Consider the following 25,057-nt stretch of genomic DNA (forward strand, 5'->3'; position numbering starts at 1 on the left):
CATCACGACTTTACACGCGGCAGAGGCTCCGCCGAACCCCTGAGACCGACTCATCGAACCCCTGGGGTTCGGTCGAACCCAGGTTAAGAACCACCGTTCTGGAGTATATGATGATCAAAAGAATKATCAATATTTTTCTGAGGTTATCCCCATTCTTGTCCAGAATACGCTCAAATGAAATCAGTCACTGGCATTCTTCTTGGTGCACCTCCACAGCAAACATAAAAATAGAGCTGCGAGAGCTGAAACTTTGAGTAGATTGTGTCATCAGTCATGTTGATGCAATCGTTGTTTAGAGTTCAAATCAGCTCCAGTGTTGAAGCTGCTGAACAGAAAGACGGTTCATCATCCCTTAGAAAGTGCAGTTTTTTCTCATTATTTTAAGGACCTTTTTATATTTCATTCAGAGAACAGAATGCTTTATTCTTGCTACTGAGTGCAGGTGTGTTTTTATATCTCCTAAATACCTTGCTAAACCAGGATGAAGCCTAATGATATTTCACTTTAGATTTGGGCTGCACAATACATCGTAAATTTTTTTTGCATAATGCTTTGCAGTGAACTGCTTGGACAGCAGTAGATATTGGCTAAATACATTGTTAGTCTGCTAGTTATGTATTTGGTATTGCTTGTTCTTTAATGCAGCAGTCATTAAGAAAATTGTTTCAAATGTTTAATTGTTTCAACACCAAACGGAAATGGATGCAAGATTTTCAATAACAAAATTTTGTCAAAACAGAAATTACGCATTTTTTTCTAGCAGTTGCATATTTACCTATTATCTGAGAATCTAAAGCATAAAAAACAAACACAGTTTAAGTATTTGTTTACTTTCACTAGTCACATCTTTATGGTAACAACCACCAACATGATCAGATATCGCATTTCCCTAATTTTTTGCAGCCTCTTTAGGCGTTCCAATATGTGTTCAAATAATACAAGCATGTTAGTAAGATTATAGCCAGATCAATTATTATTATTATTATTATTATTATTATTATTATTATTAAAATTCTGCACTTGGTAACCTTAAAACTTATTTTAGGTAATTATTTTGTAGAAGAGAGCTTAGAGTCACAGCACAGGCAGGAAACAAGCTTTCAGTTTGGGGTATTTAATATAGACACGAGATGCAATATGCGATTTAAGCTCTTCACACTCTTGTACATTCCTTAAAAATAGTTTTAAAAGGTTGGTCTTGAATTTAGTAAAATTTCAGAGTGTTTCAAACCAGTTCTTGCTGGAATATTCATGGACTGTACCTGTATTAGCTGATCATCCAACTAGGAGAGATGTTTCTGACATTTCTTTTTCACATGATTTGTTGATTTTCTTACTGCCTTCTTTTGTGTTTTTTTGTTRTTGTTTTTAACATGACAGTGACGTTTAACTGTCTGTGTATTACTAGAGGCTTGTGGGAGTKCGTGACTGCTTCATGTGAGGTGTGAAGATTCATAGCCTGGAAGATTTCATGCTTGTAGATCTTTTACTTTTCTAGYAATCAGAAAAACGATACTTCATGGCTTATATTGGAGGAAAGATGTGAATTAGTTTTAAGCTCTCTATGAGGAGCACAAGTTTAACTTTAAAAAAAAATAATTTAATATGAAACACGGAAAAAAAATGTCTGAAGTGAGAAGCAAACATTTCTTAATTTGCAGCAAGAAAGGTTGAGTTTCATTCGGGTGGGCTACATGTTCCTACCATGAAAGGTAAAAACAAGAACAATCACAGTTATGTGACGCTGCAAAGCAAACATTGAAACATCAATGCAAACACAACCAYATTTGTCTTAATGCCACATAATTATTCTTTTCATGATTCAAATTTCAACACTGGCTTTTAGGATTAAGTCATAAGAAAACAGTGAAGTTTCGATTCGATGACTTTAACTAAAGTATATTTGTTAAAAGGGGCGTGTGACTACCTGGAGACTTTAGAATGACAGGAGGAAAATTTCTTGCCCAGCAGAACATTCCAGCCGTAACACAACACCCCTTGGGTGTATCTTTTGTTGCAACGGTGTTGGCATAGCATCTGCTGCAAWACATTTTTAAAGTTAGCCTTTGCATTGCATTATAAACTTCAACGTCTGTTCTCTGTATACACAATGCATTAGATATAATTACTTCATAGCCATGGGGATGGTACARTGTTTCAAAATCTCTTTTGGACTTTGCCTCTTTGCAACTGGGCCTGCATCATCTGTATGGGTCATTTTCTCACTTGGACATTAAGAGTTGATGAAGCAAGGTTGTACTTTTGTTCCCTACTATTTATGTTTGTTGTAGTTTTCTGATGCAAAAGGCATTTGTGTGTGTGTGAATCACTACCATTCTGCATGTCAATACGTAATCCAGAAGAGGGTTTTAATGCATATTTCAAGCCAAAGCAAGACATGGTGAACAATTTATTACAGTGTAAAATCTGGTTCATAACCATTTACCGGTAGCATCTCCCCATGAAATATTTTTCCTAGGGGCAGAGGTACTAACCTACTTCTAGAGTTATCACTTTAGCCTCTGTCTGAGGGAATGTGCTAGACAGGAACCGGAAAACCTGAGGTGTGTGTGTGTGTTGTGTTCACTGTGTGTTCAGACTTCCATTGCATCATCTGACAGTTGTTTAAGCAGGAAATGGAGCCTGAGATAAGACTATTACCCTAATTGTCTGTGTGCTCAACTGTCTTTTTCTCTGAGACCACCATACAGTTTGCTTTGTTTCCGCTGGAATTAATTCTTTTWAATTTYCCGCAAGTGTCTTCTGATTGTTTAGCTTGTTTGCTCTACCAATGCTTCAGAAAGGGGCGAAAATAATTTGTATCATCATGGAAAATCTGCCTGACTGATAACTAAAGTAAATAAAAGAAGCAGATTAGAAGAATGTACCAACAAACTGTTATAACTATGTTAAAATGATGAATATAAGTCATTTTTAYATTTATACTCTGACAATGGAAATGTATTTGGGCATTGTTAAAGCCCACTAATATGGAGGTTCTTGACACATCAAGTGGCACGTTACTTTACTGTGATGTTGCTATCAGCTTTAATAAGAGATGCTGATTTATTGTGAGTCCTAATCAGGCCAAATATTTTACCAGGATGTCACAAGGAAGAAACTGCATCAGAATACTTTTGGAAAAACCTAAATGCTCAAACTCTGATTCAGATTTGTGGGCTTTTTTGGCATTAATGCAAATTTAATCTAATCAATGTATCTCGCAAGATTTTTCTCTGAACAATGTCGGTGATCTGGCAAAAATCAGTAAATCAGAATTTACTCATTTTTAAACGGACAATATGACGTCATTATTATCATCTATGTGATTAACACATCCTTACTAGCATTACTATGATCATTCTGAGTGATTATGTAAGACATATTGAGCTTATCTTGGTTCTGAGTTTCTCAGAAGGCTGCATACATTTTTACATTCAGCTTTTTAATGGCGGATGCTAAAATCTCAGATAACAGTTTCCATTCAGTTTTACTGTTTCATACTGAAAGTCTTGGTCTCTCTTGCCCTCTCCCTGCAGGATGCTTCAAACAAAATGCTCTTAACTTTTAAACTGCATGTCTTTGCTTCTGCTTTATTTTTTAAGCACCTTACTCAAACCAAAAAGAGCAAACGTAGCATTGTCTTCATTCAGCAAAAGCTTCCTAACCGGAGAGCCACCACAACTTGATGTTTATGTGTAGTTCTTTCACTGATTGGGGAACAAACATTTGGATTTTTGAGTTTCTGAATAGTCACCAATGAGGCTGAAATTTCCTGATTCTGGTTAACCTCTAATTTYGTTGTTTTATTGTAAAAAACAATAAAACACTCTTCATTTGAATTGCTATGTTTTCTTTGGTGCCAAACAGCAGTTTTTWTGTTTGATAGCCTCACTGCTGGTAACTCTGCATGTCTAGTTGTGCAATAAACCATTCAGATTGACTATTATTGGTAACARATCAACACTGTCTTTAGTCTAAATAAACAGACAAGAACGGACTGATGTAAAAGTAACCCCACTGTCAAGGTTTTATTGTAACTATTAAGTTCTTTTAATCTGGTAGTAGTCTGATTGTCCCACATTGAGTAGCACCTAGCTTTACTCTTTTTGTAAAGCTAGGTGCTACTAGCTTCAGCTTCAGAAGACTAAAGACACTGGGCTCAGAAACACCTATCAAAAAAAATGTTAAGAACATCTTCAGAGATCCACAATTCAAAACGTTTTAACAAACCCTTCAAGATGTAATGCATGTGTGTAGGTGTAGTTTCTGTGTCGTGCATTAAAAGCCAGTTATTTATGCATTCGCTGTCGTATAGCAAATTATATCAGGTGTGAAGTACTTTCCAGATCTGACTTGTGTTGAGCTTTGGCAGCAGTTTGAAATTGGAGCTAAACTGTATCTGATGTTGTTACTGACTTCTCCAGTTCTGGCTAAGTTTAAATGGTCTTTCATSTCACATAAGTGTTTTTCACTGGAAGGTGAGATTGTTTAGATTGTGTAGCTCTAAACTATCTTAGTTATTTGGACATGTGATATTGCAACTTACAATTCCTGTTTTTAACGACTGAAACCAGAGCATAAATAATGTCGAATATTATTGTCGGTTTGTTTTTCCTAAAAGAACAAACTGACAAGTATTACAAAAATACTATCAAATTATACATGTGATTTGTGTATTTTATTGCGGTAAAGTTTATGAGCTAAAAATATGAAGCATCATAATCTATCCTTGAGGGAATCTTTTTTTTTCTTTTATGGGTCAGGCCTGACCGATCACCGGTCTCTGCGGGCTGAAATTAGCTTTTCCAGGCAGCCTACCTGCTGAAAAGTACCCTCATAATCATCCGATGAAAGCATCGTGCCACTCATCTCCTTTTTGTTTCTCCCTCCCCCCTATCCTCTTCAGGTTTTCTTTTTTTYCCCCCATAATATAAATGTAGTTCTTCCAGCTCGCTCAAAGCAGTGCACCCAGTGCTTCCTGTGAGCAGGCATGTTCCTGATATGCTTACATTACAAAGCAGCAGGGTAGCAGGAAAATATCAAACAAAATGGAGCTTGTGAGATCAATTACATGATAGAAAATGGAGGTTTAAGTCTAGTGTATATGCGGCAGAGTATGGCTGTTCATATTTCAGAGCTTGCGTCCTAGGTGTCTAATCTCTTCTCCCCTCAAWTTTTTTTTATTACGAAAGGCTAAAGCTGTTTTTTAATTGTTTTTTCCTAGTTAATCCCCTGCAGGGTGCACATGTGTTCACGTGTACTGGTGTGTGGTTTATTTGAACATGTTTGTGGCTCTTGGTTTTGTGTGTGTGTGTGTGTGAGGAAGTGAGACCAGGAGAACTGCCTATTTTTTTAATGCATTTGCTGAAAAAAAGCTGAGATCTTGTGTGGCCATATGCACTGTGCTGATACAGTATTTGTCTTTTGGAGGGGCCATATTGATGTCGTTACTACCGCTTCCTCTTAGCTGTGTGGCACTGAGATTATAGCCTTCCATTCATAAGAAGGGGGGGGGATTTCCCCAACAAGAACCAGCACGGCTGTGTCAGTAAGCCCCTCAGGATGCCTAGGATAAGCAAACACTTTCAGAGCACACCTAATGGCAGTTTTGAGGATGAGTTGGTCCTATCTAGCAAGAATTTTAGCAGTAGATCAACAAAAATGCGATGCAGGCAGTCTCCGTGGCGTGCTGGAGCGCCATCATAGTCTGAGCTTTTAAAGCCATAMCTGGTGTTGATTCCATTAAAAATCAAACCTGAAGTGCACACTTCCTGTGGCTGCACGCCAAGTAGGCCAGGACAACACTGTGGGGACAAGGGATGGGGGGTTATTCAGCACAATAGGAGAACCRGAGCCAAAAAAGCCTTGAACGGCAACCAGCCCATTTCTCTGAGGGAAAAGCTTGTGGTTGCAGATCATCAGGGATCACTCAGCAATGTCAGATCAGCGGCAGCTGTAGTCTAATTAGAAATGCAAGATGGTGGAAATTCCTGAGGGAGAGCCAAATGGAGAAATTAAATTTAATTTAGAAAAWGTAAGAGCAGCGTGCAGAGGTAAAACTAGAGGAAACTTGTCCTAAATTACAGTAGAGTATCATTGAAAGTTAATTTATTTCAGTAAGTATGTCCAAAAAGTAAAACTCTACAGACAAGTTACACATAGTGATATATTTTATGGGTTTTTTGTTATGTTGATTAATTATGGTTTGTTGCTATTTAAAACATTGAGATTTGAACAAAAAATTAATATAACATGAGACCAATAGAGCAGGTATTGGTACTTTTGGCAGAGTGTTCAGGAGTCRGCTCCTGCTGGAAAATGAAATCAACATCTCCATAAACTTCAGCAGAGGAAAATGTTAAGCTTAAAAAGAACAATCTGGCAGATTGTGATAACTTTGGAGTTCAAAACTCAGTGAACAAACACCAGTAGATAACACAGATCCCCARATGATCACTGACTGGGCCCTTGATTTCAAATTAATTGGTAGTTGTACTTTTATCTGAGGAATAGAATGGGCCCGTTTCTTCACTTGGCTTTGGCAGGACACTTTTGATGTAGTCTCTTGGCTTTTAAGTGGTAGTGATAGTTAGTTCATGTCCAGCTACATTGTTTAAAACATTGTTTTCCTTTCACTCAACTTTATGCTGATAAGCATAGAAAACAGGACTAAGTGAAAAGTCATTCTTCATTTTTCGTTTTGTGGCTTTCCCTCAGCAAAAGCAGTCTGTATTCTGCACTATCAAGAAAGCAAGTTTTCCATGATTATGTGGGACATATAAAAACAGTTCTGTAAAAAGAACAWAAATGATTTTCCCATTGTGATATTCTAACTTTCTGAGAACCATAACGTTGTGGTTTCATTTGCTGAGAATCAAAAGTGACTAAAATAAAAGCTTGAAATATGACTGTGTCATTAATTTATGCAATTTGAGTTAGTTTTTCAAGATACGACTGAAATAATTAAACTTTTTACCATTGAATTTCCCTATAAACACTTCATGAACATAATGAAAGTGTCATTTCTGTTTTAACATCAGAGTCTCTTAACCAGGATTCTGTGGAGTAAATGTAGCTGCTTCCACCGTCCTGTTTCTGGTTGAAAATCTGTTTTCTTTCTTTTTATGAAAACTCCGAGGCTAGCTGGGAGCCTGTTGAGTCAAAAAGAGCTTGTRCATTTGAACCAATGTTATTAAATCTCTGGGTGGTCCGATTTATCTTCCACAGCAGGGTGTAACAGACTATACCCGCTGCTAAGATGTGGTTTAGGTTTTGTGCAATTCTGTTTGCATTTATGAGTGGGATGTATACACACAGGATGTATGCTAAATCTATACTTTTTAATAGGCTTAGGGCCTTTTTTTAACCAAGGTAGCTACTAATTATGATCAAGATTTCCATCTGTATGTTGGGTATCTGACTCTAATTTTTATTTTGCTTAAGAAAATTCATCATCCTGTCTCAAACYCGAATGATGTCTTGGTTRTGCTGCATGCTGGCAGATCCCATGAGAAAGGTGYGTTAGCTTATTTTTGCTTTGCAGTGGATATGTCAAACACATACCTGAAGTTGTTGGGGAGCATGCAGCGCTTCTTTGCCAGGAACTGATGTCGAAATGAATATTACTGTGCACAACACCAGATGCAATCCTAAGGGAATGTTGCTAAGAAACGGTAATCTGAGACCATTGCCGGGATTCGTGAAATGGAATATCACACAACAGGAACAGGGATGCCTTCAGAGGTGGCGGTTCTTTGTTAAAGGGCAGCTGCATGAATCTGCTGGGGATTTYTGTTGTTTTCTAACTTCACAGATGTGCTTGAGAGGAAATCTCCACAAACTGTAATGTTTTTTTAATGGATTTTTTTTCTGATTGACCAAGACAGAGTGGTGAATTATGGTAAATTGGAAAGAAACAGATACATAGTTTTCGTTATTTAAGAAAACTGTGGCAGACATTCAGCTGGCTGTCCAGAGGTTGAAATGTAATTGCCCATTCTTGGCTCAGGCTCAATCAGGTTGGRTGAATTGGCATCTGTACACGCCACTTTTCTATTGTTTTCCCAGGTCCTGTGTTGGTGTAAAGTTTGACTAGGCCATTCTAAAAAACAAATATGCTTTGGTTTAATATACCTGCTGAAGAAAAGCATTTCCCCAACAAGAACCAGCACGGATATGATGCTGCCACCATTTTGTCCCACAGTTGTGATTGTTGTAAAACCTAGCCCTGCTTTAAGTATTTGTGAACTTTATCTTTGTCTGATTCTACTTTGTCTACATGTTGCTGTTTGTTGGCAAACCTCTGAAGCCTGAACAGCTATAATTATACAGAGATTAAATTAGACTATTTATAATACAGGGACTTCTAAGGGCAGTTGATTGTACTTTATATTATTTAGGAGTATCAAATTAGAAAGGATTGGAYACAAATACATGCCACATTTCTATGCATCAAACAATAAGTGACCGATAAATAGGGGGAAGTCAAAGGTAAAACAACATGAATACAATGTTTTCATTACCTGTATGTAATGAAAATGGCCTATCAAGTTAACCAATTATCCTCCAATTGAAGTTTATTTGTAATTGGCAACAACACAATTATGTTGCTTGTACAGCGATTTGAGAATCTGATTAGCAACCATTTTGAAAAAACCAGTGTGTTTTACAATCAAATAGAGTAATATTTACATGGTTTTTCAAGCATATTTACTTGTGTTTCTGCTCTTCCCACAATGTAATTAAAAAATGTTTAACACCATTCACACATGCTAGGAAGCTGTCTCCGTCTCAGATTCTAATAGGAAAACAATTAACACCACATTTGCAGTGCTGAAAAGGGGAATATTCATTCACATAGCATTTGAATAGATGAAAGCTGTTTTTTAGATTTTTCTGTTTCATTTGTCGTCTGAAGAATTATGAGACGGGGAAGGGAGGAAAAGGGGCAAATCAAATCTTAATTTGACACTGCGTGGGAATCTCAGTTTTCATTTAAGTGCTATATCTGGGGATTAATGAACAAAGTGGAAATGCGGAGATGGATTTGCTTTATTTGCTGGGTTGTTTACTTTTTCTTTGTTACAAATTCTTTGGCCGCCTGACTCTGTCTAGTGAATACCCTCACTGTCTGAAGAACCGAGTCTGGCAGCTTTTCAAAAGGAGGGAGTATTGACCAATATGGGGTTCTTTGTTCATATATACTGTGTCAAGATGTCTTATATAAACAATCTCTTGTAGATGTTCACTTACCTCCTCRTGCAGTCTGCATGAGCACTCCCGTGATTAAACAGTTGAAACCACTTATGGACACATGCTTTTTTCTCACTGACACGAGAATGTAAATATCGCCTGTTTTTGTTGAGATAAGATTACCAAAATAATAAGAATTGTTAGACTTCCAATAACTTTTCACAATAACAGGCAGGATTATAGCCGATATAGACCTGGGTTCATTGTCCAATTGGAGAGGCCACTTTTCCCCAACCATCAACTTCCTGTTTCTCTTGAGCTTATTGTTGCTTCAGTTTTGCCATTTTTTCCCCTCTATTCCGGTCATGAATTTTTTWAATACACCATGCCCTCCCATAACAAAACGATCCCAGAACATGATGCAGCCGCCTCTGTACTTCACAGTTGGGATGGCGTTCTAAAGCTTTCAGGCTTCCCTCTTTTTAGTAGTGATGCATTGGAGAAAATGAGCTGAGTGACTGTCTACACTTGTGATTACACTCATGAGACGTTTTAAATTAAACACAATGTTGTGCTGTAGAGAAAGTAACACAACTACATTGTTAATAACTAYAGAAAAATAGTTTATTGAAAGTATACTCTTAATATACACAAAACATTTCAGTGTTTTTGTTATGTGGCCAATACAAGTGGTATTGTTACTCTTCTGATAACCCAGTAGGTCTCAATGTYAGTGACCCGTAATAATGAACCGTAAAGATATTTTWACCTTTTTCTGGCAACACCAGACATTGAAAYAATCTTGTATTTCATATAAAGAGATCTTATTTTTCACTGCTTGWATGGTTTAAAATGATAAACATTTAAGTTGTACATCCCGATAATGAGTTTTTTTGACACTGACTTCTTTGTAAGGAAATCTCAGACCTGTGTCTTGCTGGAATGCGGTGCTGATCCGTCTTTTTTCTTTTGAACTGACATTACATAGGGTGGGTCGTATTTGTATCCGTTTACTCATGCAGAGCTCGCTTTAAAGCAGGATTTTTGTATTTGCATGCAGAATAAACCAGCATAAATGTTGTATTTCTAATTTTCACCTGGCAGCTTTAAAATGCCCAGTTGTGTTCAACGCTGTATTGCCTTATCCTAGTTGGGTTTGGAATACAAATGCAAAGTGTGAGGGGAGAAAAAGCACTGTTTAATATTACAGCAGTGTTTTTATGGGGGGGGTGTTAATATACCAAGCCTGAGATTTGGTGCCTCTGTCTTGCTGGCGAGAACGCAAATAGAGAAGCACTCGATGGGATGTGTTTGCATGTGTGAGAAAATATATTCATAAAGGTCACCCAATAATATGGTTGGGAACGGAAAAAAGAATAGGCACTTGAATGACTTGCAGAAAGTCTAGCTTGTTCCTTATTCACTATGCTGCTCTTCCCATCTTTGAAGTCCAATTGCTTATTAGGCATCAATCTGTCTTTGTATAAAATTGTATAAGATAACAAATAGTGTGGAAAATGCAAAGGAGGTTTATGCAAAGCTCCAAAAACACCAACAGCTCGCATTATAAGCATGCCAATACCTGTGAGCRTTCTCCACAGGCTCTTGTGGTTTTGCTTTAATATCGTCTGTGAAATTCACATAACATATTAACTGTTGTTGTGATAAATCTGGTGTAACACAGTTTTACCTCACTTCATTAAATGATGGCGCCAATCTGCTCAGAGAGACATGCCTATCTTCATGAAAAGAACTCTTTTTGGGCATCTTATCCTTTACTTAATTTGTCACAAATAGCCTTGTGACCCARATAACTCACTAAGCAAGTAGTTTAGGCATATGAAAGTAAAGTTTATTGCAAAATTAACCTTTCTSTAAGAAATGCCACTTCCTCCTTGGCAGAAAGTTTTCATTGTGATGAGCCATTTCATAAGCCTCGGCTTGGGAGCCCAGTCGAGTAAAATACTGAAACAGTTGGAATAAAGTTTAGGCATTTAGGTTCAAAAGTCGACTTTATGCTACCATGCCTCCCATGAGCTGTTTGGTAAAAATGTGCCTCTGTAACTGAATAAGCCTTTTTCTGACTAAAAGTTTGTTTGATAGTGGTTGTAGTTTTTACAACAGAAAATAGAAGGAATTGCAAGATTATCTTAACTCATGCATTAAAATGTATATAACTTTTATAATTTTTAAATAGTATTAAATTCAAAAGAATACATATTGTTGGTTTATGTGGCTATAGACCAAAAACGATGGAAGTTGCTGATTCTGATTTGTGTCATCTCTAGTATTTGCAGGTGTTGATCTTCCCTTATTGAATTCTCCAGTTCATTGGGTTGATAATATTAATTTGCCCTTAATGTTGCTGGCATTTGTTAAACACCTCAACATGGTTTTACTTTCCCAAACAGCTGCTTAAACTTCAGTTTGGGAGCTAAGCGGTACCAAATGTTAGATCTTAGAGAGTTTTCTTTACATGGAAATTTTTTAAGAATTATGATCTTCAGAGCAGCTTTCATCACTCATGGTGTGTTTTTTTTCTTTTTCTTTTTTAGGAAAATTGTCATCAAAATTGGAAAAAGGAAAAAGCGAAAGCCAGAGTCGTCAGAGGAGGAGTCGGATGATGATCCCCCGCCTCGTCACTCTTCTAAGGATGACGATTCTGTGAGTTTCTTTTTTTTTTTTTTTTTTCAGAAAACACAAAACAGTGATCATTTCTAATCAAAACCTTCAGTGTGACATTGGCATAGTGAAACCTTTGTCATTTTCCTCCTAACACTTTGATGTCAAGTGGGAACTTAGTTGCGTCTGAGTGAGCTTTAATCTGGTTCTGATGTGGTTTAGGCGTTGCTGCCTGTGGTGTCGCACCTTGGCTCTCAGAGCACAAAGACGACGCTCGGCTCTTCTTCTGTTACTGTTCTGACAACACTGAGTGAGGGAAGTGGTGTCGTCGCCCTGAYGGCTGCTCATGCTGCTGTGGGGCAACGGGGAAGGCTCACAGCTTTAGTTTGAGCTTGAAAGGATTGAGTGTGGTTCAYGCAGAGGTCAGATAGTGGGTGGCTATTTCAAGTACACATTCCTCTGTTTGTTGATGATGGAGAAAACTGACAGTCCGGCTGTACTGTCTACCATACAGCATCAGAAATCACTTCCTCGTAGGTGTCTCTTTTTTGAGTTATTCTAAATTTTATATGGGGCTATTATTCAAACTGAAATATTTGCTCAGATGTTTTGGTTATTTAAACAACTCATGTTGAATTTGCTGACGTGTAACTGGCATGAGGATGATCTGTTGCACACTCTTTGCYTCATCACCCCTCTCCCCGTTTTCTGRGACTTTATCTTCTGATATAATTACCCCCGTTGGATGGYGCCCCTGGCCTTAATTAAAAGCATCTGTTGATGACTCATTTAAGATGATCTAGTGACAGAAGTCGAGGTAGCATGTCCGACAGCTACGACGGAAACCTGCTTTCCTCAGGGCTTCGTCCTTGTTGCGTTGGAAAGTGGCAGGTTTAACTCTCTGCCTCTGGTCATCTTGAGTTTGCAGATTTAAGGGTCYGTCTCCTCAGGGATTTTATAATGCACACCTAATTAACTTTGGCTCAGTGGCATTTATTCCTAATTAACTACATATTATCTTTAGGAGGGGCTCTATTGATGCAGGATGCAGCAGCCCACGCATAAGATAATTATAAAAACTTGACAGGAAGGCAGAGACAAAAGCTTGACTTCAAAGCGCTCCTGTTTTTTTYCCCTACATTAATCTTTCTTCTGATTTTTCAATTTAAATTTTTGTATTTTACCACGGATTTTCAAAAGATCATGAATAAATCAATGGGACATATTTTTGTCACATCTGTCATAATCAAGATTTGTCTCCAAAACCAATCCAAGTTATTTAAGACATTATTGCCATTCAACCATTCAACATTTCTGTTCTGTTATATTCTCAGAAAATCAAGACTAAATTATTTAAAACTATAATTAGAATTTTAAAGTCCTAAAACGACAATTCATCCAAAAGTTGTGAACAGTAGGAACAAAATCAAAATTTCCCCCTGACCTAATTTGAGTCGTCTGGTAGACAAAGGGAGGAAAAGTTTTGGAGGATCATTTGTTTTACTGAGGAGTTTATGAAAAATCAGCTCATGGTTCTTTGTCTGAATGACAAGGTGGCATTCAGATAAAATTGATTAAATTAATTAATACTATGAAAAAGACAACTTATATTATAAAAAAATAAAGCCATTGCAGACCTTACTAAGCAGCCTTGCGTGTGGAACCACAGGGCCCCTCTAYGAAAGCATTATTTTTTCAACAAATGAACCTGTTATATTTGTATCAATTTATTCTTCTGTATGTTAATTTGCCTCCTCTTTATTGTGATTCTCTAGAAGAGGCGGTCGAACCGTCAGGTGAAGAGAAAGAAGTACGCTGAAGAGCTGGAGGCCAGATTGTCAGATGAGGATGTCAAAGTTATTGTGAAAGCCAAGAAAAGCAACACTGCTGCATCCAAGGACCCTGCTGTTCAGCTGTTCGTTGTAAGTTCATCTGCTTTTATGAGCCTGGCAAGTTAGATAAGATTAAGCATCAAAGTAAATTTTCTGTTATCATTACTAAACATTGGTTGAACTATCAATACTTTTAAATATCTAAAAAAAAATATACCCAAGAGGGTTTTACTAAGCTTCCAGCGCAGCAAATTGGACTCATTTATTAATATAAATTGCTTTCAGCTTAGCATCCCCAAATATTAAAAGTGGAACAAATGTTATGTTCATGAATTTTTTCTTTACAGAGTCGACTGACTCTACAAATCGGAGTTGCACACATCTTTTCATGCAACATTTATTATCAGCACCTGACAATATTGTGACTCAGAAGGTAGCAAACAAAGCTTACGGAAGGAGCTGAAAATAGCGATTGCAGTGCACTGACCCACATTCAATATGTAGGTGACTAAACCAATGGTGGGAGGCTGAGACTATGARCTTTTCCTATTTTAGCTCTAATTAAGCTTATTATTAAGGGTGARGCTCCCTGTTTTTATTGTTTTTGAAAAAAAGTTAAACAAATTTTGCACAGGACAGTTTTATTGCTTAATTTTCTGTCTAAGCCGGGTCCCAACAGACCTAGGTGAAACTGTTTTGATATGGGTAAAAGACAAAAACCTCTGTCAGGAGGAAGTGACACAGATACATCTGCTATACATTCGCTCTGTCCATAATAACATACAGAAGACCAAGGGGAGAAAAGTGTTGACCGAATACTATCACCACCTGGATACATTATTTTTCAAGTTTTCAGATCTGAGGAAGTTTGTTTCATGAAATCAGCTTGTGAAAACCGTTGCAGCTTTGAAATATAGTACCTGCTCCGCTGCAAGCAGGGAAAGGGAAGAACTCCTGCTGCTGCATGATATCATGATGACTGTAAATGCTCCACAAATGCTTCCCACTAATTATACCTGAAAGAAAAAAAATGCTTAATTACAATTACTTTGAGCCTCTTCAGTGATTTGGTAGCCTTGCAACTAAAAAAGATGTGGGTGTTGTACATAAATGAACAGTGTGGTGCTTATGCAATCACGTGTAATGAGAATACAGTTATTACTATATAAATATAGCAGAAATATAGCTACCTATACATTTTTTGCGAGGGCGACATTATTACAGTTAATATTGTGAGCCAGCAGAGCTAGATGCAAAACATTTTTCCCAGATTGCACAAGTCTTATTGAAACCATTTCCTTTTCAAAGAAAAACAATCAATATTTTGATAGATTAAGCAGAGCTGGGTGATTTTCTTTCTCATAAATCCTGCTTGATTTTTTATTTTTTTTGTAGGCTTCAAAAGAACTCCAATTTGATTCAGTTTCTCACATGAATGGAAATATATTTGCAGTATTTTGGAAATCATGACTGCTTTCCACAAAAAATATGACTAGAAAACTTAGTGGCACATTGTAATACAAAGACTATTTTCCTTATAATGTTTATTTAATTTTATTTAAGTCATATTGAGAGACATAATGAGATTGTTTTTGCTGACTCTTGTTTATGAGATTTCTGTGTTGTATGTTGTGGGAAATATTTGACCTGAGTTTCTGTTGCCTAAACATTTTAAGTTGTTTGATCTGGAGACTAATTAAACATGAGACCTAAGTCTTTACTGTCTCTCAGGAGAATCCTACAGAGGAGGATGCTGCTATTGTTGACAAAATTATGTCTTCTCGTATCATGAAGAAAGAGGTAATTATGCATCACTTTATTCTCATCAGTCATTATTAAAATGTAATTGTTTTTAATTTCTGTTTTTCTGTTGTACTTATTGCCACTTTTGTAATCTTAAACCTCTTCTAGGTATCTCCAGGGGTAATGGTAGAAGTGGAAGAGTTTTTTGTAAAATACAAAAACTAGTAAGTTCAATTTTCTATTGTTGATCTTTATTTGTCTATGTAAAATTAAAATTGAACATAAAAACATGAATGAACTAATATCTTAAATTTCTCTGCTTTCCTGCCTAAAGTTTTAACATTCAAGTTAAATGAAATTCTTCCAAGGCTTTGAAACATAACTCTGTGTTCAAATATTTTATTTAATTGAATTAAATACTTTCCAAGTATGGGGAAAAGACAGCATAGTTTATCCAGAAGATAAACAAGTGTTGAGTGATTTTGAAAATATTTTATCGGTTTGAAATGGTTTTAGAAAACCCTGTGTTTTGATCCAAAATCTATATGTTTTATTTGTAGATATTAATCGTAACACAGACACCTCCTTGTCTAAAACAGCCTTCTATGTTTAATGACAAGAAATGAAACATTCAAAATACAGAAACTGGTTAAAGATGTAAAAATAATCAAAAGCTTGGGCCTAGTTTTGATTCCACTCAATAATTTAAGTTAAAGTATGGCACAAAAAGGAGGAAGGGAGAGTCCTTGAACCACTTGGGCCTGTCAGCTTTCATCATCAGAACCGCCGTTTATAGGAAAAGTTGAGTACCTCTCTCTGGTCTGAAATCGGGTCATTTCAGTCATGAAACCCACTGGACTTCTCATTATTCTGCTAGTTCCCTCTCTCGGCCAAAAGGTAACTCAGAAACAGGCATGACTGCTGGTTTCAATTGTGATGCGTCGCTGGTTTCTCACTTTGGTTCTGAAATCTCGTTGGATACGAGAGGAAACGCTTCAAATGGAAGTTATCAAGTTATACAAACACACATCCCAGGTTGATGGAAGATAAGTTGAATCCTGCGAATGAAAACATTTATGGTAACCAGATCTCAAAAGCATGAATAATTATCTAACAGGTAAAAGTGTCTTTATGGAGTTTAAATTATCTTCTGAGTGGAACTCAGCAGTTCACTAGAGAGCCTGAGCTTCTTTTAAAGGGGACGTAACAAGGGGCTGATCATCCAATCAGAAGAGGGCTTGGGTCCTAGAGCTAATGAAAAAAGAAATTAGCTTTTTCTAAAACATTTTTTACACTCGGTGAGACCAAAAATGTCAACATCCTGTTGTTTAGATATAATAAATTATGGTTGAGGTTAATTTTGTAGGCATCATTTTCTAGACTTTTTTTTTTTTACATCTGGTAGTTTTAATATTAACAGACGTTCTAAAAACAACCAGCCGTCATTTATTCTTCATATTTTGACACATTTTGGACACCAGCTATGGAAATGGAGTTGTTTTGACATAATAAAGAAACCTGGAGAAAAGTGAAGTAGAGAAAAAGGTAAAATCTAAGGAAACTTGTCTCACTGCTTGTATCTTTAGGACAGCTTTCATAGTTCAAATGTGTGTTGATTTTTTTTTCCAAAAGCCTGAAGCAACCTCTGAAATCACTGAGCTGTCATGAGTGAGATTCTGTTCCCTTCAGCCAAATAATAAAAATGATGAACATGTTAATGGCACTGTTTATTTTTGTCATTTAAAAATGACTGAGATGAGTGGAAACATAAGGCCAGTGAGAAAATCTGATCGCCCTCCAGTGATGTGAGCAGTGTAACAGCAGATTTTCATGGTTGTCTCCCTGTGTGTTTGTCAGCTCCTACCTCCACTGTGAATGGGCCACTGAGCAGCATCTAGAAAAGGACAAGAGGATTCAGCAGAAGATCAAACGCTTCAAGATGAAACAAGCACAGAGGGCGCTCTTCTTCACAGATGTAAGGCTGCGTGTGTATATGTGTGCAAACAGCCTCTTCCATCTATTTGTGCACCGCTTTATGTTTCCTCATTCTAATATTTCTAATAAGAGGATTGTTCTTTTTATATCTTTACGTCATTTATGACACTTGTTTTCAGCATGCATGTGTTGGAGGGGTGTGTGTGGATATTAAAAAGCTTTCTGTTTGATATGTGTGGGATGGCACATCTGTGTGCATTGATTTGAATTTATTTACTTACTGAGCCGATACAGGAGAGTTGTTTCTCTGTTTCCAGATGGCGCGTGGGAATTTGATTTGTTCTTCTACTTAGCATCTGCTCTTTCTGTTTTTGTATCTTCTGTTCCTCTCAGATGGACGAGGAACCTTTCAACCCAGACTATGTGGAAGTCGACAGAGTGCTCGAAGTGTCATACTGCGAGGACAAAGACACGGGAGAGGTAGAGTAAATCTTCTCAGTTAAGCACTTATCAGAGTAGCGCGTTTGCTCCTAGCTTTTGTTGCTGAAAATGTTTTATCCCTTCTTACTTTTGTTGGTTTTCTTCCTTTTGATATCTTCTAGCCTGTAATGATATCTATGAATCATAGAAGTGCCCAAGGCCACCCTAATGGGCTGCCTCACAGCCTTTGAAAATCCAACAAAAGCAAAGCTTAGCCTCGCTCTAGTCATTTCCAGTGCTCATTGTCCTCTGTCTGCTGCAGGAAGTGGTGTACTACCTGGTGAAGTGGTGTTCTCTGCCTTATGAAGACAGCACGTGGGAGCTGAAGGACGACGTCGATCAGAGCAAGATTGAAGAGTTTGAGCGGCTGCAGGCAGTCAAGCCAGACTCGCGCAGAGTGGTACGACGAAGCAATGCTTCCCAGCATCCTGCTGATTTCTTCTCTGACCTGTTTAGAAACAGCTGTTTTGATATTATCATGTTTTAAACATGTAAAAAGTTTTTTTTATTCTTATTCTTCCTGCTCGAAAAAACCCTAAACAAAAACCCTGACAAAATCCAGAAGATAAACAAGTTTTGAGTGATTTTGAAAATATTTTATCGGTTTGAAATGGTTTTAGAAAACCCTGTGTTTTGATCCAAAATCTATATGTAATGTTATTCGTTTTGTCTCTTAGGAGCGGCCTCCAGCCAACCTTTGGAAGAAGAGGGAGCAGTCGAGGGAGTACAGGAATGGCAACACTCTCAGGGATTACCAGCTGGAGGGGGTCAACTGGCTTCTTTTCAACTGGTACAACAGGTCAGTTTTAATCCGTGTTGACGACCCAGGTGTCATCCCCATGGATTGACTTACAAAGTATTTTTTTGCGCATCTAAAATTAAGGTCTTAGCATGTCTGAAATTCATTTAAAAAGGAAGTAAGTTGGGCATAAATACTTTAATCACAGATCTTGACTTTTATTTCAGCAGGACTATTAAATCTTGTATATTTTACGTATTTTTTTTCTCTCACGGGATTTTTCTGTCAGGCAAAAGTTTGAGTTGCATGCCGACATCTTCATTGTGTTCTGTAACTTAAGGTGGTTGAGGCTACCAGCAATTTACTGCTAACATATCCTTGCTAGCTGTTTGGCGTCTATCATGGATGGGGAAGTGTACATTTATGGACGAAGCTCATACTTTCCTGTGGAGATGTAAGACTTAAATCAATTCATTTAAAGGTCTTAAATTTGATTTGGTGAAACCTGCAGAAACCCTGAAATAGTTAACTATTGCTTTGTGTAACTATGACACTACACTACACTCTATACAAGTGTTTAAATAAAATAACATTTTACAGTTCCTATGTATTAAAGATGCCTAACTAAAAGGATATATTCTGCTTGCGATTGTACTTTTCTAGAAAGATCTGGGTGTTTTGAGATTACAGGTCATGAATAATGAATGAGCTTTCCCGCTTATGCCTCACGGCCCTCTTAAACAGGATTCCTATTTAGACTGTTTGGGGTCAGGAAGAGAGTCAGATTTGCCATTGAGGTGCACACAAATGTACAACCGTTTGCTTTTCTTCATCCGCAATCACAAAAGCAATGCTATGCATCTGGAGTGAAGTGTCGGCGCTTGCATTAACCCTGGGAATTGGTTTAGTTATGTGTGAGCGTGCAGGAGTTAGCGTATGCCTACGCAGAGAGATTCATCAAAACTCGAGGGCTGCTTAAGAGGCCAGTGGGAATATCTGCACGTTGCAATTAGCATCAAGACATTATACCCCCACCCACTGGACAGCTGAATAAATGGATTGCAGGAGTAGAGATTATGCTGGATTTCGAATGATTCTTTTTTGGGGTTTTTTATATACTGTGATTACTGCTGATGATGTTGTTTTCTCCCTCATTGTTCGTAGTTTATTCTTTTGTGTCTTGGGAATAGTTTTTTTTCCCTTTGTACACAGTCTCATGATGAATGCACAACACTTTCTCTGTGATATAGCGATGTGGGAATCTCTCCTGCAGCCCAACCTACGCACATCATTAAAGCAGCCACATTGCAAGGTTTACCCCACTAACCATTTTTTTCCTCCCCAACATCCATCAGGCGCAACTGCATCTTGGCTGACGAGATGGGCCTGGGAAAGACCATCCAGTCAATCACATTCCTGGAAGAGATCCATCGTATCGGCATCAAAGGGCCCTTTCTCATCATCGCCCCCCTCTCTACTATTGCAAACTGGGAGCGAGAGTTTCATACCTGGACTCACCTTAACGTCATCGTTTACCACGGCAGCATGATAAGCAGGCAGATGCTGCAGCAGTATGAGATGTATTTCAGAGATGCACAGGTAAAGGCTGGTCAATATCATGTCTAAAATGTAGATTTTAGTCTAAATTAGTTTGTGCCCTATTCGGTGTATTGTTTGTCTGAAGTCGCAGCTTCTCCCAAAAAACCTCCATGAGAAACACTACATGTCATCCAGCTTATGTCGCTTATCTAACACCAGATATCTTAAAAGATTCAGGAGCCTTTTTTTCAAGATTGAGGTACATCTAATCTATCTTTTAAAGACAGGTGAACAAAAAGCAGCACTGTTCTGCTGAACTTTAAAGTGGAAAGCAGTGATTCACTTCGATTAAATTAATCAAAGTGTTCTTTAGAAAACAGCAGCACTGTCAGCAACGCAAAATTCTGTGAGCCATGTAATTATATGAATCAGAATATCAGGTCTGCCTACAACGAGTCACATTGAAAACGCTTGGCAGGACGTGATTACCATATTTAGCACAAAGCTAGAAACACTTCACATTCTCTGTCACTAATGCAAGACCTTGGTTATATCAGTGTCCTTTTTATTTTAAAAACTTGATTTCATACATTAGTGAAACGGTTTTGCAGGGTAAAAAGGCTAGTATTTCTGTGGCTTTACTCTATTCATTAGTTATATTATATTTTTTGTTGATAAATACATCACAACAATCTCAAGGATATTTGTTACAGATCTAATAAGATGTTTGTATACTTCTCAAGCTTAAACATTATTTGAAAGCGATCAAATAATTACTCATCTAAAACTTGTGAAAGGCCTATAACACAAGTAACTGCTAACAAAATCAGGTGTTCTATTTGTGATCATTTCTATTTAATTATTAATGAAACAAAGAAATGCAAATAATTATTATGAATGATAAAGAACAATCATAATCTAGAGTAGACGCTACTGTTATGGGGGAAATTTTATTACTGGAATTAATGTGAAAAATGCTTTTGCATAAACTGATTATAATATAAAATGCATCAATATTTTATCAGTATCTCACAAGGACAAGGAAAGAGTTTTATCATCTATTACTTGGTTGCAAGAACTGACCTTCGTTTCATTGGGAGGCAGTCAGTCTGTCAAAGATTGCTCTAACACAAAGATTTTTCATGATGCAACAACAACAACAAAAAAACACATATAATACAAGTGATTATTAAAAGGTTACAATTTTCTGACCTGGTTATACAAATCTTTGTCTTGGATTCCAAAGTTCATTGTTTCTGAGGGAGGAGTCATCATGTGGGACTAATCAACCAATCAGAAGCAGACGTAGAATAACAACATGGTATGCTTTAAAGCCATATAAATTTCAGAATTAGAAAAAAAAATCTAGTTCAGATTTATGAATGACAATCTAGCATGCTCCTGGAGAAAAGAGACTAATATAGGTCAAAGTTCACGCCCCAGGAAGGCGGGTTTATGTGCGCAAACACTGAATTGAAAGCGCTTGAGGCCTCTAAAAATTAGCTTTTTAAAATTTTTTTTTTTTTTTTTTACATAATTTTAAACCCAAACTTGATTGACTTTTTAATTTTAGCTGCTCATTCGTAAGCAATTTCAATCTTATTGAAATGAACAAAATGGTCAGATTTTTGTAGAAAATTAATGTACAAATTTCTAAAAAGACCCATCGTTTTTAAATGTTTTGATTTAAAACGTTTAAATCAAATTTGCTTTTCCTTAAAGCAAATCAGATTTGCTTTTAGGAAAAAGTGGATAAATGTTTGTCGTTCTGCTTTACTCCAAAATTAAGATGAATGCAAAAACCTCATTAATAAATCTGTTATTTGTACCCAATATATTTTTAAGAAATGTTATGTAAATGTAGAAAATGTGGAAAACATGTCTATCTGCATCAACCACCTATGCTTGGAGTTCAGAATTGCTCTATTTGGACCAGCCATTATCCTTCAGAGGGCCACAAAAGGCCCTCAGGCCACATCTTGGACACCCCTGAATTAAAGGGGTGCAGGGCTTAAAGAGCTCCGGCCGGGGGCCGGATTTCCGGCTTTTGACCAAACAATCCGCCTCAACCAAACTGCAGATAATAGACAAAGATGTCTGCCAATCAGAATTCTAGCTCCCGTGTTCTTGACCAATGACTGTAAAAAAGGTTTGTAGAAAAGAAGCGCATGCGTTCGGTTCGGMGGTTAAATCAAATGCGATATGAAAGAAGATGGAGTTTGTCTCACCCGGTAAAGAAACACGTTTACTTGAGAAAGGAATTAAAAACAAGTGGTGCTGGGAATGGCTAGAGGAAAGGGGACAAGATGGAAAGTTGGCGGAAATATTTACAAAAGGGGGGCGCTGGGATTCCTTTGGGGGGCGTTTGGTCGAAGGTAAACTTTACACCTTACAATCACAACAATACCAGTTTAGACTTTGAGCAAATTGCTAAAACTGTATTTCGTAACATTAAATCATGACTGGCTGCAACTGTATCTATGGCAGCTCTCCTTCTATTCAGTGTTTGTAGCTTCTTGGCGCAGCTCCACTCCTGCTAGTAGCTACACCGCATCAGTTCAGCGTTACACTGGCTGATGACGTTGCTGAGATTCACTTTGTCTGGTGTCTGATTTTCTAACATTTTATGTTTTATTGAGGATTTTTGTACATATGTTTTGGCAGTTCTGTGATCATGTCAAAGCAGCAAATTATATTAAAGTGTTTTATTGTCAGTCTGGATGCTGCCCACTTCCATGGAAGGACAACAGAAAATCGCTCTTATAAACATGTAATTACTAAAATCACGATACCCTCACTTTGTATCTCTCTGAAAAATGAACCCATTTAAATAAAGAAATCCCTCCATGGGTAATACCACGATACAGAGCGTTCATTTTATAGCGTTAACATGGTGCTGTAGTGGTCCGGTATGAAACGGGTGTGATAGAACAACACAGCACTTTTAAATTTCAATAATCAAAATACCGAAATTGTTTCCGTTGTTTTAAATGTCAGTCTGCCTTTTCACCATCGATGCGCCCTGCACCTTACGGGGTTAAAAAATAAATAAATAAAAATAAACCACGCGCACATCGCACAAAACTCTGAAACAGGAGAAGCGGCACGTAAAACGGAGCAACGAACTAGATGTAAATTATGGCATAAAAACAGAATCGCAACGGTATAGTTAACACTGAACAGTGAAAAATCAACACATGATGTGAAACAAATGATGATTAGGAGGCGCAGCAGGTGATGAGTGAAGATTACTGATGGTGAGCATCAATAAATGATCAAATAAATCTAGCAGCAGGAAAGAAACTAAAGTGGACATAGCAATAAACCAAGAGAGGATAATACTAATCAAAGGAAACTAAAGGGAATGAATGAAGAACAAAATGCAAGAATAAACTAAGAAACTAAGGTTTCTTAGTTTATTCTTGAACAGAGGAATAAACTGGTATGGCAAGACCTTTCGAGCAATAATTAATACAGAGACTGTATGGCAAGAATAAACAGACACTATTTCCAGATAAAAKGTAAAATAATATTGTTGAAATGTCATGGGTTTGTTGAGACCACATCTAGTACTGAGAATAAATATATCTTACAGACCATATCAGTAAATAACTTATCATTTATTTATGTTTTTAATTAGATTTGATATATTTTTCTTCAATATTATTTTTCATGTCAGTGTTAATGTCATGAGGCTGATGACTCAATGACACTTTCAATTTGACTCATTAGGATTTGATTAAGAAACAGATTTGTAATTTCTGTCCAGTAAAACTATTAATCTATAAATCAATAGACAGGTCTATATAAAGATATAATCCATGTTTCTGCCTCATATTTGTATGGCATTAAAAGGATCTGGAACTTTTGTTTTTCCACTGAAAGCTCTGGTTTGCACAATAAATGCCATGAGGGTGAAGTTTTATGGATGATACTCTGATGTCCCATTCTCCTGAAGGCAGCACAGAGCTGCACCACCAGAAACTCACAGAAACACTGAAGAGAAGAAGAGTTATGATTAATGTAGTTACAGTTCTATCCATGTTTTAATGTTGCAGAGCTCAGTCGTTTTTAAAATAGTTCAAAGTTTAAACTGGCATGTTGTACATCTTTTGTCTGGTCATTTTGTGGAATATTTAACAACTAGAAAATGGCAAAGAATAAGAATATTTTTCCACTCTGATTGGCTGCTGTTAGGCCTACAAATTTTAAGTTGAATGTTCATTAAATTTTTCGTAGACGCCTGTGAAAATAATTTCTATTCCTATGGCTTTTTGGTTCTCTGGGAAAATATTTTGATGATACATACAGAAACGAGCATAAAAATCAAAACATCTACAATAGTGATAGTAATATTAATAATAAAATAATGCAAAGTAAAATAGTGCAAAGTAGCCTACAAATTCTTTGTTGGGGGGCAGTGAGGGACCTGGTTAAAGGCTAGGGGGGCGCTGGCCCAAAAAAGGTTGAGAAACACTGATTTAGTTGGATATGTTGCATGTTCTAAATTACTKGATAAAACATTGACTGAAAGGACTATTATTTAATGTTGAGGAATTTTTGCCTGTAAGGCAAACCTTTAGGGCACAGACATTTTACATCTTGTTTTGAGTTGAAATGTACTGAAGTCTTATTTAAGTTTGAGTGTTTAGCTTGTTAATTGTATTAGAAGCAATTGTTTGCACTATGCAAAGACACTTTTTATTAAACTGTGGCTGTAGCAACGGTATAGTTAATTTCTATCATCGCTATAAGTTTCAGGCTCAGGATTTTTTTTTTTTACTTTAAGCCCTGGGGGTGCTATACTGGGTAGATTTCACTTCAGTCTGTCAAATTGCAAAATAGATTTTTTTCTTTTCATGAAAGCAAACCCTTTCCTCTGCTGGTGGTGAGATCATTTTAATGAGCTTTGCATTAGCAAGATGGCATTTAACAAGAACCAGAGAGGGGTGCTTGTGCTGCAATAAGTAGA

At 37.1% G+C, this 25,057-nt stretch overlaps 1 protein-coding gene across 7 annotated transcripts in view; it reads left to right on the top strand.

The window, feature by feature from the left end:
• chd9 (chromodomain helicase DNA binding protein 9) overlaps positions 1-25,057 on the top strand; it is a 90,100-nt gene that overhangs the window by 37,799 nt on the left and 27,244 nt on the right. For 6 of the 7 annotated variants that reach the window (XM_008405563.2, XM_017304000.1, XM_017304002.1 and 3 more), the window contains 9 exons: positions 11,751-11,859; positions 13,593-13,739; positions 15,381-15,449; positions 15,561-15,616; positions 17,250-17,367; positions 17,721-17,807; positions 18,070-18,207; positions 18,485-18,606; positions 19,902-20,145. In XM_008405563.2, coding sequence (XP_008403785.1) covers positions 11,751-11,859; positions 13,593-13,739; positions 15,381-15,449; positions 15,561-15,616; positions 17,250-17,367; positions 17,721-17,807; positions 18,070-18,207; positions 18,485-18,606; positions 19,902-20,145 — 1,090 coding nt within the window. The remainder of the gene's footprint in view (positions 1-11,750; positions 11,860-13,592; positions 13,740-15,380; positions 15,450-15,560; positions 15,617-17,249; positions 17,368-17,720; positions 17,808-18,069; positions 18,208-18,484; positions 18,607-19,901; positions 20,146-25,057) is intronic. The other variant, XM_017304001.1, reaches the window with a different exon arrangement.

This window comes from Poecilia reticulata, linkage group LG3 (assembly GCF_000633615.1).
Source record: "Poecilia reticulata strain Guanapo linkage group LG3, Guppy_female_1.0+MT, whole genome shotgun sequence".
Taxonomy (NCBI): Eukaryota; Metazoa; Chordata; class Actinopteri; order Cyprinodontiformes; family Poeciliidae; genus Poecilia; species Poecilia reticulata.